Source organism: Aquarana catesbeiana, linkage group LG06 (genome assembly GCF_042186555.1).
Source record: "Aquarana catesbeiana isolate 2022-GZ linkage group LG06, ASM4218655v1, whole genome shotgun sequence".
Classification (NCBI taxonomy): domain Eukaryota; kingdom Metazoa; phylum Chordata; class Amphibia; order Anura; family Ranidae; genus Aquarana; species Aquarana catesbeiana.
In genome coordinates this window covers 250679492-250697448 of record NC_133329.1, presented here as the reverse complement: position 1 = coordinate 250697448, position 17957 = coordinate 250679492, and the positions used below count along the sequence as shown (strand labels likewise).

The 17957-nt window shown below is 47.0% G+C and overlaps 2 protein-coding genes across 3 annotated transcripts in view; one reads left to right on the top strand and one right to left on the bottom strand.

Annotated features, from left to right (window-relative positions):
- Nucleotides 1-9445, bottom strand: part of ANKAR (ankyrin and armadillo repeat containing) — a 122863-nt gene extending 113418 nt beyond the window's left edge. Inside the window, exon 1 of the mRNA XM_073633179.1 lies at nucleotides 9322-9445. The gene's annotated coding sequence lies outside the window, so the exon portion shown is untranslated. The remainder of the gene's footprint in view (nucleotides 1-9321) is intronic.
- Nucleotides 9446-9475: 30 nt separating this feature from the next.
- Nucleotides 9476-17957, top strand: part of LOC141146698 (UTP--glucose-1-phosphate uridylyltransferase-like) — a 90938-nt gene continuing 82456 nt past the window's right edge. For both annotated transcript variants that reach the window (XM_073633178.1, XM_073633177.1), the window contains exon 1: nucleotides 9476-9613. In XM_073633178.1, the coding sequence (XP_073489279.1) occupies nucleotides 9576-9613 (38 nt within the window). In that variant the 5' untranslated portion in view covers nucleotides 9476-9575. The remainder of the gene's footprint in view (nucleotides 9614-17957) is intronic.

Genomic DNA, 17957 nt, shown 5'->3' with positions numbered 1-17957 from the left:
ATCCTGTTCACCTGTTGATCACTAATATGGGGAAGGAGTTATCTATTTTTTATTTTTTGTTCCTCTTTATTTTTTTTTTATTTCTTTGCCAAGTTGCTGCTGCAACAGCTGCAATGTATTCTTTTTTCAAGGCACTTTATAATAATTTTTCAGAACAGTTATATATTGTTTGTTTGTTTTTATAAATGCAGATTCAATGCTCTTTGACATAAAGTGCTGGGTTGAAGTAGCATTAAAGTGGAGGTCCACCCTGAACAAAAAAAATGCCCCAAAAAATACCTAAAAAAATGGAGGAAAGGAAAAAAAAATGTTTTTACTTACGTGAAATGGCTGTTGCTAGGCAGTCTTCCTAATCTGCCTCTTCCTACACTGCAATGATCTTCAGTCTTCTGCTCCGCGCGTTGTCTTCTGGGGAATGGGGCGCGGTGTGTTATGGGAACTGTGTGTGTCCCACAACACATCGCGTCCCATTCACAAAGCGCCGCTCGCGCATGCGCAGTAGGAAACTGGCAGTGAAGCCGCAAGGCTCCACTGCCTGTTTCCCTTACCTAGGATGGCGGTGCCGGGACCCGAGAGCCGAGGGACGGGTCGGCCTCGGGTGGCTGACATCGCGGGCACCCAGGACAGGTAAGTACTTATTTAAAGTCAGCAGCTACAGTGTTTGTTTTTTTCAGGGACGGAATCCCGCTTTAAAGTTTCAACAAGACCGTTATCCCGCAATTCAGTCTGGGTAGCCAGGAAAGGGAGGGCAGTAGGCGTGCAACCCCCATGTTCTTAACATGACCAGGTGACATGCCATTCAACACTTCACTTCCCCTACATCCTTCTTGGGGGACCAGATGTGGGGAGAGGTGCTTGTCCCTCAACAGAGGGATAAGGTGCCTTGCAAGGGAGGGGAGAAAGGTTGGCTCCCCCCCCCAACGTTGAGGGCATGTGGCCTGGTATGACCCAGAAAGGGAAGGCACACTTTTCAAAAAGGTGTAAAAAGATAAATAAACACATTGACACCATAAAAATCCTTTTTAAAAATGACAGAAAAAAATACAAATGTAAACAAAGCCCCCTCGATGTAAATCCATTGTCAGGCATGACAACCTGCAACGAAGCAAATTTTTCACGCCGCATATGACTGAATTCCTGTAATTGCAGAATCGTAAACACAGATCAGGGGATCCTGGGTGATTATAGCCATATTTGATCAATGATGCTGCATGTGATCCCTGGTTGCTTTGTTTACATTCCTGCAGCCAGGTATTTGGGCGGGTGGACTGGCAAAATATTGCTAGTTTGTCCAGTGGTTTGCCAAATTACAAACAGACTTGGTTCAGGTCAAAAATCTCATCCCTAGTCAGGGATATTTAAGATAAAACTGTAATAGTAATAGGGCATACTTAAAACGGGGTGCATTACAGCAAGCTTGAGAATGTCCTACAGAGAGATAACAAGGTTACCAATTACTAGCAACTTATTTAATAGAAATAAAACAGCCCTAAACTCAAAGTTTATATCTGGCTTCAGCAGGCAAGGAGGCATAGGAGAGAGTAAATTGGGACCAGGTTATTAACTCAAATTTACTTTTTGCATAGACAGTAGCCCAAAAAAATCAAGCTCATAATTTTATGACCATATTGCCATGGCACCAATGGACTTCTCAAAACAATGCTATATGATATGCAACAATGATATTGTATTACATAAAATTGGAATAATGAGATTATTTATTAACATCTAGCCAACTTTTGTAAGAGGAGCAATGCTGTGATTGCACTATAGGTAAGGTTGCCACCTGTCCGGGATTCACCCGGACAGTTTGGGTTTTGAATCATGTGTTCGGGTTTCAGTCCACCTGAAACCCGGACACAATATTCAGACAGGAATGTGGCTCAGAACAGGGCCCCATGGGAGGGTGAGGGGGCACTATGCACGCCACATTACTATTCTCTTTGGAGCGCCCAAAGGTGTCCCGGTTCTGTTACAATCCTATAGTGTATGCTAAAAAATAAAGAAAAGAAAAAGTGACAACCCTAACTATAGGGTGATAAACAATACAGAGAATTATCCAATGTTTATAAGGAAAAAAAATGTACATACCCCACAATGCATTAGATCAGCTTTTCTCAACCAAGGTTTCTTGAACAACCTCTACCCCTCAGATGAGTAACTACTGACATCAATGACCTTTTAGGTATCTGTAAGGGTGGGATTTATTCCCAATGACCATGAATTTAAGAAGCATTCTTCCCGGTATTCATCATAGTAAGCTACTGAGGGCTTTATATATAAAAATCCAAATCATATCCCTATCTAGGAAGGCTCTGGTATGGATTTTAACGGCAACCCTTTGCTATTTTTTCTTCTTTCTGCAGGGCATGTTATGGTTCAAGAGCAAGGGATGGGAAGCATACACTCTGTGTCCCCTGCTAGCAACTGTATACCTGGGCATCGATGAGGGTGATCCCATGCAAAAAAAAAACAGCTGGGGGTTCACTTTAACTGTTCCCTATTCTGCATACGTATATAAACATCCTCGACTGGAAGCGGTTATACCAAGATCATGATCTATGATCCTGGTGGTGTGTTTTTCAGACTCGGTGGTCTCCTCTCATGTAAAAGTGATCTGAGCGGCTCTACAGCTGCCCGATCACTATTACAGAGCTTGGGAAGGGGGCCCCCTCCTTCTGCTGTTCCTGGGCTCTCCTGTTCTACCAGGGAGTCCAAAACTGTTGTCAACAGTCGGGCAAGCAGCCCACAAAGCAGATGGAGGAATATCCATCTGCTGGAAGCAACGAGGATTTTATCACTTCCGGTTTCGCTGCTGTGGTTTGGTCACTGGTACGGCCAGGGAAGCAGCCGATTGAAAAGATCTCTGTGTGATCGGCTGCCTTGAAGGGCACGCACAAATGCAAACATACATGTAGGTTCTGCATGCATTTTAGGTATCGCAGCGAACATCAGAGCTCACATTTAACTCCCAACTGGTAACCTGTAAGGGCTTTTAAAGCATCACCTATAGATCATTTTAGGTACTGTAGTTTGTTGCCATTTCACAGGCGTGCACAATTTCAAATCATATGTTTGGTACCTATTTACTTGACGCAACATCATCTTTTATATTTTACAAAAAATTGTGTATTTTTTTGTGTTTGTGTGCACTAATTCAAAAATTTCTTTAAGTGTATTTTTTGCAGAAAATTTGTTTTTAATAGATGGCTGTCACAAAACAAACAAAAATTCCCAGCTCACTTACCAGCCAGCCTATAACAAAACCAAATGAACCCTGCCTAACAGTTCATGTTAAAAACAAGGGGTTTAGTCTCACACATTTGTAAACTTTTGTGTAAGCTGCAGTGGCCACATCAAGGCACCCCAGTGTACTGCAGTCCTAACTCTATAATTTGAGATTCTCCCAAATTAGAGCACATATACAGCAGTGGATAGATTAAGGCAGGGGTGCTCACCCTGTGGCCCACAGGCCACATGTGGCCCTCAGAGCCCTCTGATGTGGCCCTTGACCTCAAACTGAATGCAGGAATTTTGGTGTGCTTTCAGAAAGTTCACCACACCTGCAAGATATATGTCTATGGCAAAGCACAGCTAACCTGCAGGAAAGCCACTGATGTGAAAGCAGCCTTATAGGGGGCTCAGGACAGCAAGGCTTGTTTACATTTGAGGTTTGGGGGTGGGTGGCTTTTACCACCCACCCCCCAATCACTGATGTAGCGTGAAGGGTCGTAATGGTGAACCCCACCCCATGCTCCAGCGGGCCTGTGCGGCCTCCCTGTCTCAAGTCTGTTTTACACTTGGACAGGAGGGGCGGGGGGCATATACAGGAACCAATCACCTCCATTTTTCTCCTGCAATTGCTGAAATTTGGCTTCTCCCACCAGCAGTCAGTGGCTGCAGGGGGAAAATGCTATTCAATATAAAAAATGTGAAATTCTGAACCATTTAATTTCATTGTGGCCTGCGACCGGTTACCAAATCACTTAAGTGGCCCTCGCTCCTCAAAAGGTTGAGCACCAATGGATTAAGGGCAGGTGTGCCTGGAGGGAGCCCACCCCTCCTTAAAGGTATAGGGACGCATGGGACCAGGGCCGGTACAAGGCAGGGGCGGAGGGGGAGAATGCCCTGGACGGTACAATATGCTGGAGGGAGGGGGGTGCAGGTGAAGTGTGGCAGTGTGCTTCACAACTGTGTGTGTGTGACTGTACACACTAGCCACCGGCACCGCTAATAGCTATAATCACGGCTGATCCCAGGCAGGTGCCGCGAGCAAGGGCAGAGGGGGGAGGGGCCCCAAAACCCAGTTGCCGTGGAAACTCTTCTTGTCGGCAAATGATAGGGACGGCGAACGGGTGTGAGAAGGAGAAACTGTGCTGCCCCCCTCCTCCCCCCTCGAGCCGCCGCTGTCAGGAGAGGGCTCTGTTTCCGGCCCATTCCCCCTCCCTCTTTCAGTCAGCACTCAGCAGCGGGGAGAGCGGCTGTGTCTCTGTGTAGAGAGAGCATCCGCAAGATCTTCTTTCCCCCACTTCTCCTGCTGCTGTACTCAGGAGCGGGGAGCGGCGCCCTCTTCTTCCTATTGGGCAGAAGAAAAAAAAAATCGAAAAAGGAGCACAAAGGAGGATCATGGGATATGTAGTGCTGAGGACTAGCCCAATTCATTCCTAAGAGGGAAACTGCAGCCCCCAGCATGCCGAACTGAAGGGGAGAGAGAGAGAGCCAGGCTATGGATGGCAAGTGACATGTTGCATCTAGCAGGAGGTGACAATGGTAAGTGACACGTGGCATCTGGCAGGAGATGGTTGTAAGTGACACGTGGCATCTGGCAAGAGGTGACAGTGGTAAGTGACACGTGGCATCTGGCAGGAGATGATTGTGGTAAGTGACACGTGGCATCTGGCAGGAGGTGACAGTGGTGGTAAGTGACACGTGGCATCTGGCAGGAGATGGTGGTAAGTGACACGTGGCATCTGGCAGGAGGTGACAGTGGTAAGTGACACGTGGCATCTGGCAGGAGGTGACAGTGGTAAGTGACACGTAGCATCTGGCAGGAGGTGGCGGTGGTAAGTAACATGTGGCAACTGGCAGGAGGTGACGGTGGTAAGTGACACGTGGCATCTGGCAGGAGGTGACAGTGGTAAGTGACACGTGGCATCTGGCAGGAGGTGACAGTGGTAAGTGACACGTGGCATCTGGCAGGAGGTGACAGTGGTAAGTGACACGTGGCATCTGGCAGGAGGTGGCGGTGGTAAGTAACATGTGGCAACTGGCAGCAGGTGACGGTGGTAAGTGACACGTGGCATCTGGCAGGAGGTGACAGTGGTAAGTGACACGTGGCATCTGGCAGGAGGTGACAGTGGTAAGTGACACGTGGCATCTGGCAGGAGGTGATGGTGTTGACATCTGGCAGGAGGTGACAGTGGAAAGTGACACGTGGCATCTGGCAGGAGTGACAGTGGTAAGTGACACGTGGCATCTGGCAACAGGTGACGATGGCAAGTGACATGCTGCATCTGGCAGCAGGTGACGATGGCAAGTGACACATGACATCTGGCAGGAAGTGACAGTGGTAAGTGACATGTGGCATCTGGCAGGAGGTGACAGGGGTAAGTGACACATGGCATCTGGCAGGAGGTGATGGTGTTGACATCTGGCAGGAGGTGATGATGTTGACATCTGGCAGGAGGTGACAGTGGTAAGTGACACGTGGCATCTGGCAGGAGGTGACAGTGGTAAGTGACACGTGGCATCTGGCAACAGGTGACGATGGCAAGTGACACACTGCATCTGGCAGCAGGTGACGATGGCAAGTGACACATGACATCTGGCAGGAGGTGACAGTGGTAAGTGACACATGGCATCTGGCAGGAGGTGACAGTGGTAAGTGACACATGACATCTGGCAGCAGGTGAGGGTGGCAAGTGACATGCTGCATCTGGTAGCAGGTGACGGTGGCAAATGACACATGGCATCTGGCAGCAGGTGACGATGGTAAGTGACATGTTGCATCTGGCAGCAGGTGACGGTGGCGAATTACACGTGGCATCTAGCAGCAGGTGACGGTGGCAAGTGACACGTGGCATCTGGCAGCAGGTGAGGGTGGCAAGTGACATGCTACATCTGGCAGCAGGTGACGGTGGTAAGTGACATGTTGCCCTGTGCTGATAATCAATGCAGGACTCATTACAGAGGGAATGGTCGCTTTTTTTCTTACACCCGGGGGGGGGGGGCGCAGTTTGCCATCTTCGCCCTGGGCACCGAATGACCTTGTCCCAGCACTGCATGGGACACCCTGTCCGGATTACACATATGTTTGCAAATGTGTGCGACTAAACCCCTTGTTTTTAATGTGAACTGCTAGACAGGGTTAATTTGGTTTTGTTGCAGGCTGGCTGGTAAGTGAGCTGGGAATTTTTGTTTGTTTTTGATGTGCGTCGCCCTTCCATATGCTCCTTGCTGCAAAGGCTAGTTATAGGTTGAGGTGGTTGCCATTTGTTTGTATAGTTTAATAAATGGCTGTGCAAGTATTGTAAGACATAAAAAATTGCAACAACCAACATTTTATTCTCCAGGGCCTCTGCTTTCAGAAAACATAGACTGTTTGGGTGTTCTAAGTCATTTTCTCACTGGGTGACATTTGTGTTTACTGCAGAAGCATCAAATATTGAGTGCAATGTCATTTGACGTTTTAGCAATCGCGAACCTGTGAAACAGGTGCCACCACGTGAGTTTGTGTCCTCATCAACTCGACCTTATCTAAATGTTACGCTAACAATTTATACAAATCGTTTATTTCCCCCTTGTGCATTTCTGTGCGGTGTTGGAAGGGGAATGAAGCGCTCCTGGGGTACAACGGACATGTTCAGCTGCAGATACTATTAGTAAACCACCAGTACACAAGGGGACCAATGAACATTTATGTTCCAAATCTATACAATAAAGTAAGAGCTACAAAGCAGCCCTCACCTATGTATGGATTTACTCCTTGGTGATATTTGGATGTAGGAGGGGTAAGCAACTCTCGCCACTGGTGCAGCAAGCGCCACTCGAAGCCTCTTTTGCCAGTACTCAACCCCCCCCCATTAGCAGAGCAGCGCAGGGAAGTGTCAGTGAGACACTAATGCATTCCAATTTCAGAATTCCCCACACCGCACCTGCACTGAGGGGGAGGCACTGTGCACCCCACACATTGTAAAAGATGGGAAACATTGTTTGGTTCTCTAATTTTGCTGTAGCTGCGATCGTCAGCTTTTGTGATGGGGAACAGAATAGGTGCAGTTCTGCTGGGAGGGGGGTCCTTGTTTCCAGGAGGAGGAGGACTGGGATTGGCCACTGCTAAAGCCAATCACAGTCCCGCTAGCTCGTCCACAATCTGGAGGAATAAGACTCACTTGGTTGCCACTACCAATCTTGGATAGAAGGGATTTCACTGTGATTGAGAAAACCACAATCAGGTGACAGTTTGTAGAATTACTGTTGAGCTTCTGGGAACTTTGTTGAAATTATTCCTGAACCTTTGCGTAACTTACTTCTGAACCCTGCACTCTGTGTCCCACAGCCAGTATTCAGTGCAATGAAAATCATACCCAACTTTTCCTGTAGCGCAGAGTGCCGCACTTTCTCAGCTGTGGGGGGCCCAACTTATGATCTTGCACACAGGCCCACTGCTTTCAGAAAATGCCCCTGACCTGAGCTCATCATTGCGCCTCCATTCCAGATGCTTGTATGTGACATCACATACATCCCATACAAGCACGTGGGCTGAATGCGAGAGTTTGATCAGCAGGATGAGTGTACCAGGACAGGTAGATGTGTCTCATCTCTACTTCCTTTCACCACTCTGCATATCACGCATATCATAGATGAGAAAAGGGTACAGTGGTGGAGCAGATGTGCAGAGAGGTACAGTGGTGGAAGAGATGAGAAGGGGGTTCAGCAGAGGGACAGAAGAGCAGGGGGTTACAGTGTTGGGACAGATGAGCAGGGGGATTCAGTGTTGGGGCAGATGAGAAGGGGGGTCATTGGTGGGACAGAAAAACAGGGGGGTAGAGCAGTGGGGCAGATGTGAAAGGAGGTGTATTGGTGGGACAGATGAGCAGGGGGTTACAGCGGTGGGGCAGGAGAGCAGGGGGAACAGAGGTGAGACAGATGTGCAGGAGGTACATTGGTGGGGCAGATGAGAAAGTGGGCTACAGTGGTGGGGCAGATGAGCAGATGGGTTCAGTGTTAGGACAGATGAGAAGGTGATTCAGTAGTGAGACAGAAGAGCATGAGGATATGGAGGTGGAGCAGATGTGCAGGGAGGTACCGTGGTGGGGCAGATGAAAAAAGCGGGTACATTGATGGGGCAGATGAGCAGGGGGGTTACAGTGGTGGGAAAGAAGAGCAAGGGGGTACAGTGGTGGAGCAGATGTGCAGGAGGTACAGTGGTGGGAGGGATGAGAAGGGGGTTCAGTGGTGGGACAGAAAATCAGGGGGGTACAGTGACGGGGCAGATGAGAAGGGGGTTACATTGGTGAGACAGATGAGCAGGGGGGGGTTCAGTGTTGGGCCAGATGAGAAGGGGGTTACAGTGGTGGGAAAGATGAGCAGGGGGGTTCAGTGTTGGGGCAGAGGAGAAAAGAGGTACAGTGGTGAGACAGATGAGCAGGGGGTTACAGCAGTGGGGCAGAGGAGCAGGGGGCTACAGAGGTGGGGCAGATGTGCAGAGGGGTGCAGAGGAGAAAGGAGGTACATAGGTGGAACCCATGAGCAGGGGGTTACAATGGTGGGGGAGAAGAGCAGGGGATACAGTGGTGGGGCAGATGTGCATGGAGGTACAGTGGTGGGGCAGATGAGAAAGGGGGTACATTGGTGGGGCAGATGAGAAAAGGGGTACATTGGTGGGGCAGATGAGAAAAGGGGTACATTGGTGGGGCAGATGAGAAAAGGGGTACATTGGTGGGGCAGATGAGAAAAGGGGGTACAATGGTGGGGCAGATGAGAAAAGGGGGTACAATGGTGGGGCAGATGAGCAGAGTGGTACAGTGGTGAAACAGATTTGCAAGGGAGACAGTGATCTGAGGTGTGAATGTGCAGGAATAGGGGCTAATCTGAGGTGTGGAGTTGCAGGATGTTAATTTCTCACTACTAAAGTAGTTTACAGCATTTACTTTATAAAAATCCTTTTTGTGATTAAGAGTGTGAAGTTGACATTTTTTTTGTTATAAAATCGGCACGCTCAATTTCTTTGAAAACTTATTTCGGCAAACTATGCTCAAAAGGTTGCCTACCCCTGGACTATAGTAACAGACACAGTAATGCACATAATCCAAACATTACCTAGACTATCATCTTCCTTCAGCTTCTTCCAAAGACACCAAAACCCGCCACTTCCAGTCCTCAGGAATTGTGCAGATTCTCCTCAGTCATATGCTCAGCCCTGCTTGTTACTCTGTTGCTAAGTAACCCGAGAGAGCGTGGTTGTATGTCACTTCCTGGTCTTCACAAAGATGGCTCCTGTAGTGCGGACAGTTCTTATGCCATGCTGTATTTAGCTGGAAGGGAAGAAGACATTTTTTACGTGGAATTCTTGAATGCTCTCCAGTGCTTCGGACACTTTCAGAAAGAAAATGTAGGTATTTCTTTTGTTTTATACATCCTGTGATGAACTGATGTTTATATACATAAGTAATCCCAGTGCATGATGCCAGCAAATACCGTGTGCAGTACTATTGTAGATTATTTTCTTACCTTTTGCATTTGATCTCCAGATCCCAGTATTATAACAGCACAAAATGTCATACATCAGCCATATCAATCACAAGAGTTGTCCTTTACAGATTATATAATAAAACATTCTACATTATTCATTATTATTATGTTACATTATTATGTAGATCTGGAGGAAGGGACATTTTCCTAATTCATAACACAGTATAGGAAGGAACAGTAACTTATAACAACCAATGAGAAATTATCCTGTCCTGGTCTGACTTTGACTCAATTCTGATTGGTTGCCATGGGTTACTGCACTGAAGAACTAGCACTGTACATTTACTATATGTTATGTAAATATACTACTTCAAACATGTGGCTCATGTGATCTGGTGGTATTTATTTGGATGTTTGTGCATTACAGTTGCCACTGTAGAATGATTTTGTTGTTATTAGATTTTTTCTGTCTCCTGCCAGGGGTGACTGTTAATCAACTGGCATAAAAACCACTACCATACATACCACTTTGAATACAGTAGAACATATTTACAGGTTTATTTCCATCATGTATCTCAGAAATAATCAGTGGATTATTCTTCACTTTGTAATAGTGGGCAGAGAAGATTCAACACGAAATGAAAGTTTATCTTAAAGCGGAACTAAACCCAAAATAAAACAATGTATTAAGTTGCAGCTTATCAATTCTTAGATGTAGTGGGCGCATTCCTTTTATTTTTTTCAGGTTCTTTTCTTTATTTTCACCTGCTGATTCAGCCAGTAATTCTGTTATTTTTCTACTTCCTTTAACAGAGCAAGCTGTTCTTCAGATATAGCAGTTAGAGGGTTGGGACAAACCATTTACTACAAACAGGGGTGCTTACAATGATTATCTTTTATTCATGTATGTAAAATGTTTATCCCAAAGGAGAAAACAAAATGTTGCTGTAACTGCATAGAGCTAAAGTAATTTTAGCATTCTGTATTACTGGAGAACAGACAAAAAACAAGGAAAAACAATGCAATGAATGGAAAATCCATAGATAATCCAGAGAGAATATTTAGGCATGCCATTTAAATAATTAGCAACTAACATAACATTGAGAGACATACCATTGAGATGACTTGGCCACACCACTGGGAGGGGAAAGGAGGAGGGGAAAGGGGGAAAATAAAGGAAGGGGGGGGGAGAGAAAGAAGAGAGGAAGGGAAGGAAAAAGGTAGACAAAAGTAACTCAAATAAATCAGGACAATTTATAAATTATAATAGTAGCATACAGTATCTCACAAAAGTGAGTACACCCCTCACATTTATGTAAATATTTTATTATATCTTTTCATGTGACAACACTGAAGAAATGACACTTTGGTGAAATGTATAGTAGTGAGTGTACAGCTTGCATAACTTTGTAAATTTGCTGAGTGCGTACACCCCTAAGTAAAAATGTCCAAATTGGGCCCAAAGTGTCAATACTTTGTGTGGCCGCCATTATTTTCCAGCACTGTCTTAACCCTCTTGGGCATGGAGTTCACCAGAGCTTCACAGGTTGCCACTGGAGTCCTCTTCCACTCCTCCATGACGACATCACGGAGCTGGTGGATGTTAGAGACCTTGTGCTCCTCCACCTTCCGTTTGAGGATGCCCCAAAGATGTTCAATAGGGTTTAGGTCTAGAGACATGCTTGGCCAGTCCATCACCTTTACCCTTAGCTTCTTTAGCATGGCAGTGGTCGTCTTGGAGGTGTGTTTGGGGTCGTTATGTTGGAATACTGCCCTGTGGCCCAGTCTCCGAAGGGAGGGGATCATGCTCTACTTCAGTATATCACAATACATATTGGCATTCATGGTTCCCTCAAATGAACTGTAGCTCACCAGTGCCGGCAGCACTCATGCAGCCCCAGACCATGACACTCCCACCACCATGCTTGACTGTAGGCAAAACACACTTGTCCTTGTACTCCTCATCTGGTTGCACACGATTGACACTATCTGAACCAAATACGTTTATCTTGGTCTCATCAGACCACAGGACATGGTTCCAGTAATCCATGTCCTTAGTCTGCTTCTTCAGCAAACTGTTTGTGGGCTTTCTTATGCATCATCTTTAGAAGAGTCTTCCTTCTGGGATGACAGCCATGCAGACCAATTCGATGCAGCGTGCGGCATATGGTCTGAGCACTGAGGCTGACTCCTTCAACCTCTGCAGCAATGACAATGACAATGACAAAGACAACCTCTGGATATGATGCTGAGCACTTGCACTCAACTTCTTTGGTCGACCATGGTCTTTTCTAAATGGAACCTGTCCTGTTAAACCGCTGTATGGTCTTGGCCACCGTGCTGCAGCTCAGTTTCAGGGTCTTAGCAATCTTCTTATAGCCTAGGCCATCTTTATGTAGAGCAACAATTCTTTTTTTCAGATCCTCAGAGCGTTCTTTGCCACGAGGTGCCATGTTGCCATGTTGAACTTTCAGTGACCAGTATGAGAGAGTAAGAGCAATAACACCAAATTTAACACACCTGCTCCCCATTCACACCTGAGATCTAGTAACACTAATGAGTCACATGACACCGGGGAGGGAAAATGGTTAATTGGGCCCAATTTGGACATTTTCACTTAGGGGTGTACTCACTTTTGTCGCCAGCGGATTAGACATTAATGGCTGTGTGAGTTATTTTGAAGGGACAGCAAATTAGCATTACCCCTGTCAGGGCTAGGCTCAGCCCTTCCTTCTCTGAGCTGGCTGCTCAGCTGTCGGCTAATTGCCAGGTCCTATCTCTCCACAGTTACTCAGCTGTTGATGATATCCTGCTCATCAGTCCTGCCTACTTAAGGCGTCCAGTCCAGAGGAGCTCTGCCTTCGCCTTGGTCAACATCACAGAAACATTCTCATGCGATTCTGTTTAACCTCCCTGGCGGTATGATTCTTTCGGATTTTAGGTGCTGAAAGCGGTACAATTATTTTGCATGGAAATTTGGCGTTTTATATTGTAGGTCTGTAAATCTTAACAATAACACACTTAAATCTGTCCAAACCAGAGTCTAGTAGATATCCCGGGTATGATAAAGTTTGAAACACAAAAACATAAATTATAATATAATAAATAAAAATAAATAATTAAAAAAAATTAAAAAAAATAGTAATAAAATAAATTTCCCCACAATTCACTATCGCTCAATTCTGCAAGTGTTCTAATTTACTATCGCTGTTTTCTAGCTGGTCTAAAGCCACTTTTGACGTAAAGGGACACTTTTTGGTTGCTATGGACAATCTCCAGTTTCCAGGCAGAAAGAACAGTGTATATCATGTAAAACTGCATGCAGGGCATGGGCCAGAGCACTGGGGACAAAAGGGATGTGAAATCATTTCATACAGTACTGTAATCTGTAAGATTACAGTACTGTATGTGTTATGATTTTTTACTTTTTTTGAATTTGCTGCCAGGCTCCGCCCCCGTGCGTCGCGCCGCTCGCAGGGAACGGAGCCTGGCACGGAGAGGCTTCGGAGGAGGACGGAGCCCTCGGACACTGCGGGGGACATCGCAGGATCCCGGGGACAAGGTAAGTAAAGCCGCCCCAGGATCCTGCAATGCGATCCCGAGTGTGGCTCGGGGTTACCGCTAATGGTACTGAATTTTAACCCCGAGCCACACTCGGGAATACCGGCAGGGAGGCTACGACTTGCTTTGCTGACATCCTTTCTGGCGCCAGATCCTGCTTGCTGTTGCACTACATTGATCCCTGACCTCTGGCTTGGCTGACTATCTGTTCCGGTTACTGAACTTTGGCTATGTTTTGGCTACATTTGTTCTTTTTACTTTTGTTATTAAACAAGTGTGATTTAACTGTACTTCTGTCTCGGCCTGATTTCATGGTTTCTGACAGTCGGTGAAGTCCATGAATTCAGAAGATGCAGTCAATCCACTTGTTGGTAATATTTTTTCCAGATTGGATGAACTGGATCACTGCATGTATCAGTTTGCCATAGCGTTACAAAACGCTCCTGAGTGGCACGCTCACTTGGAATCTCCCACTGTGCCCGCCCCGGTACAACCTATGTTGCAGGCTGACACTGCTGCTGCTCCAGCCTCTGTGTAGGCACCCGCCTCGAGTATTACCTCTATAAGAGGTATGTCTGGTTCTGCTCCGCTTCCCCAACGATTTGGGGGTGATCCAGTCCAATGCAGAGGGTTTCTCAACCAGGCTGAGATATACTTTGAGATGCTGCCCCAGGCGTTTCCCATGAACAGAAGCAAAGTAGGTTTTGTGATATCTTTGCTTTCTGAGAGAGCCTAGGCCTGGGCAAACCCTCTATGGGAGCCGCAAAAACCTGTTGTCTTGAGCTACCCTGAGTTTTTGGCTTCGTTTAAAAGGGTATTTGACATTCCCGCACGCTCCGCTTCTGCTGCAAGTGCCTCATGTCCATCGAACAGAGTACGAGAACTGTTGCCGACTACGCCATTGATTTCCATACTCTGGCAGCAGAGGTTGCGTGGAACAATGAGGCCCTCGTGGTTGCTCTTTCTCATGGTCTCTCGGATTCCATCAAGGATGAGATAGCAGTCCGCGATATACCCACTGAGCTGGAGAAGTTGATCACATTTGCCACCCTCATTGACTCCAGACTCAGAGAAAGACTCTCTTTAAGGAGCGCTTGCGGAAGCCTCCTGTACATTTGTCTCCGAGCTTTGCAGTCCCACCCGTGTCTCCCTCACCTCCCATGCCTCCTGGTACCGAGTCGGTCAGTGAAGGTGAACCCATGCACTTGGGCTTCACGCGTCTCCCTGCGGATGAGAGAACCTTTAGGAGAAGGGAGAGATTGTGCCTTTATTTTAGCCAGGCAGGTCACTTTTTGAAGTCTTGTCCTACCCATCCAGGGATCGCCCGAACCTTGAGGTCCTGTCACGGACAGACCTTAGGTGGCGTTGTTTCCTCCCCAGTTATCCAGAAGGCTAAGCGCCTTGTTCCAGTTACCCTTTCTTGGGCTGAGTCGTCCATCGAGATACTGGCTCTAATTGACTCTGGGGCTGCAGGCCTGTTCATTGATGCTGCCTTTGTATCAAAGCACTCAATTCCGCTGCAGCTGCGTGACACTCCACTTGCCATTGAGGCTCTTGACGGGGGAACCTCTACAACCTGCCCATGTGACCCATGAGACGGTTCCATTGTCCATGGTCGTAGGGGCTCTTCACCATGAGATAATCCAATTTCAAGTTATTTCCTCACCTAAGTTTCCACTGGCTATTGGTTGTCCTTGGTTACAGAGGCACAACCCCTCTTTTGATTAGCTCCGTGCTGAGGTTCTCTCCTGGTCACCACAATGAAGTGAGACATGCTTCCAGAAGGTAGCCAAGGTCCTGTGCACCTCTTCACTCTCCTCCCTGCTGGAGGAGTACTGCGATTTTAGCGATGTCTTTGACAAAGGTCAAGCCGGTAGTTTGCCTCCACATCGGCTGTATGATTGCGTAATTGACCTTCAACCTGGTGCCATACCCCCTCATGGCCGGGTTTACCCTTTGTCGATCTTGAAGGATACTTTCTCGAGGTTTCATCGGCAAATCCTCATCTCCTGCTGGTGCTGGTTTCTTCTTTGTGAAGAAGAAGAGTGGGGAAGTGAGACCTTGTATTGATTATAGGGATCTCAATCGTTTCATGATTAAGAATGCCTATCCGATTCCATTGATTATGGAATTATTTGACCGCCTCAAGGGAGCAACGTTTTTCACAAAGCTTGATTTGAGAGGGGCATACAATCTCGTGAGGATAAAGGAGGGCGACAAGTGGAAAACTGCGTTTAACAAGCCATTATGATTTCCTCGTAATGCCTTTTGGCCTTTGTAACGCCCCAGCAGTTTTCCAGGAATATATTAATGACGTCCTCCGAGATTTGTTGCAGTTATGTGTGGTGGTTTATCTCGATGATATCCTCATATTTTCCAAGTCCCTGGAGAGCCACCACACGGATGTCTGTCATTTGCTTCAGAAACTAAGAGAGAACAATCTCTATTGTAAACTGGAGAAGTGCGAGTTCCATCGTGAACAGGTTAAATTCCTGGGTTATGTCATTTCCACTGCTGGTTTTTCGATGAACCAAGAGAAATTTTCGGTAGTTCTACAGTGGCCCCGACCTGTGGGTTTAAGTCCTCTGCAGGGTTTCCTGGGCTTTGCCAACTATTATCGGAAGTTTATTCGTAACTTCTCGTCTCTGGTCAAGCCCCTGATTGATATGACCAGAAAGGACGGTAACCCACAGAGTTGGTCTCCGGAGTCCATTAAGGCCTTTGAGAGTCTCAAGGCTGCCTTTGTTTCTGCTCCTGTGTTGGCACATCCTGATCCTACGTTACCTTTAATCCTTGAGGTTAATGCTTCTGAGACTGGTCTTGGCGCCCTTCTGTCTCAACGTCCTACCTCTGAGAGTGTTATGCATCCTTGTGGCTACTTTTCCAAGAAATTGTCACCTGCGGAGTGCAATTATGAGATTGGTGACAGAGAGCTGTTGGCGATCATTTTAGCCCTGAAAGAATGGAGACATCTCCTCGAAGGTACCACTGTGCCGGTTCTCATTCTTACTGACCATAAGAATCTCACATTCTTGTCATAGGCTAAATGCCTCTCTCCTAGAAGGGTGCGATGGGCTCTTTTCTTGTCAAGTTTCAATTACATTGTCTCATTCTTACCCAGTACTAAGAATGTAAGGGCTGACGCCTTGTCACGACAATTTTCCTCCACTTCCAAGTTGGAGTCGGTTCCTGTTCCTGTGATTGCTCCTGATCGTATTCTGGCTACAGTTCGCACCAGTCTCACTTCTCCTTTGGGTGACAAAATTCTTGCTGCTCAAGTCCATGCTCCTCCTGAGAAACCTTGTGACCGCTGCTTTGTCCCAGAGAGTCTCCGTACTGCCATGCTCCAGACTTACCATTCTCCCAAGGCTGCTGGCCACCCTGGGAAGAATCAACTCTTTTGGGCCATTTCCCAACAATTCTGGTGGCTTGTTCCGTGTGTGCTCAGAGTAAGACTCCATGACACCTTCCAGTGGGCCTCCTACAACCCATACCCAATGGAGAGAGGCCCTGGGCCCACCTGTCTATGGATTTCATTGTGGAGTTACCCAACTCCCAGGGCAATACAGTTATCTTTATGGTGGTTGACCGGTTCTCAAAGATATGTCATTGTATTCCACTTAAGAAGTTGCCCACTTCTAAGGAACTGGCTTCCATTTTTGCTCAGGAGATCTTTCGCTTACCTGGGCTACCCAAGGTGATTGTCTCAGACAGGGGTAGTCAGTTTGTGTCCCGGTTCTGGCGAGCCTTTTGTGCACAGTTGGGAATTTAGCTTGCTTTCTCCTCTGTGTATCTCCCGCAGTCTGGGGTGGCAGAACAAGCCAATCAGTCCTTGGAGCAATTCCAACGTAGCTATATTTCTGATCATCATAACAACTGGTCAGACCTATTACCATGATAAGAGTTTGCTCACAACAGTGCCTTGAATTCTGCTTCCTGATTGTCCGCGTTTATGGCTTCCAACCTTCCATGTTGCCTGACTCGTTTGTTCCGCAGAGTATTCCTGTGTTAGAGGAATATCTCCGTGGTCTTCGTTCCACTTGGGCACAAGTTAAGGAGGCTTTGCGCATGTTAGAAGGAAGGTCTAATACGTAAGCCACTGGGTTAATCCTGCGAAGAATAGAATACGGAAAGGCCCAATAAACCGAGGTGCGAACTTCAGTGAGGAAACACGAAGTCTGAGGTTGCGAAATGACAGCCAAACCCTGTCCCCAACCTGGTGGGAAGGCGCAGGTAGGCATCTGAGGTCAGCATGGAGTCTGTACCTATCATTAGCATGTCGCAAAGCCTCCTGGACTTGTGCCCAAGTGAAACGAAGACCACGGGGATGCTCCTCTAACGCAGGAATACTCTGCGGAACAAATGAGTCAGGCAACATGGAAGGTTGAAAATCATGATTCGCCATAAACGGGGACAAACGAACAAACGAGAAGCAGAATTCAAGGCACTATTGTGAGCAAACTCTGCCCTAGGTCTAACCAGTTGTTATGATGGTCAGAAATATAGCAACGTAGGAATTGCTCCACGGACTGATTAGCTCATTCTGTGGCCCCATTAGACTGCGGGTGATACGCAGAGGAGAAAGCAAGCTGAATTTTCAACTGTGCACCAAAAGCTCACCAGAACCGGGACACAAACTGACTACCCCTGTCCGAGACAATCACTTTGGGTAGCCCATGTAAGCGACAGATCTCCCGAGCAAA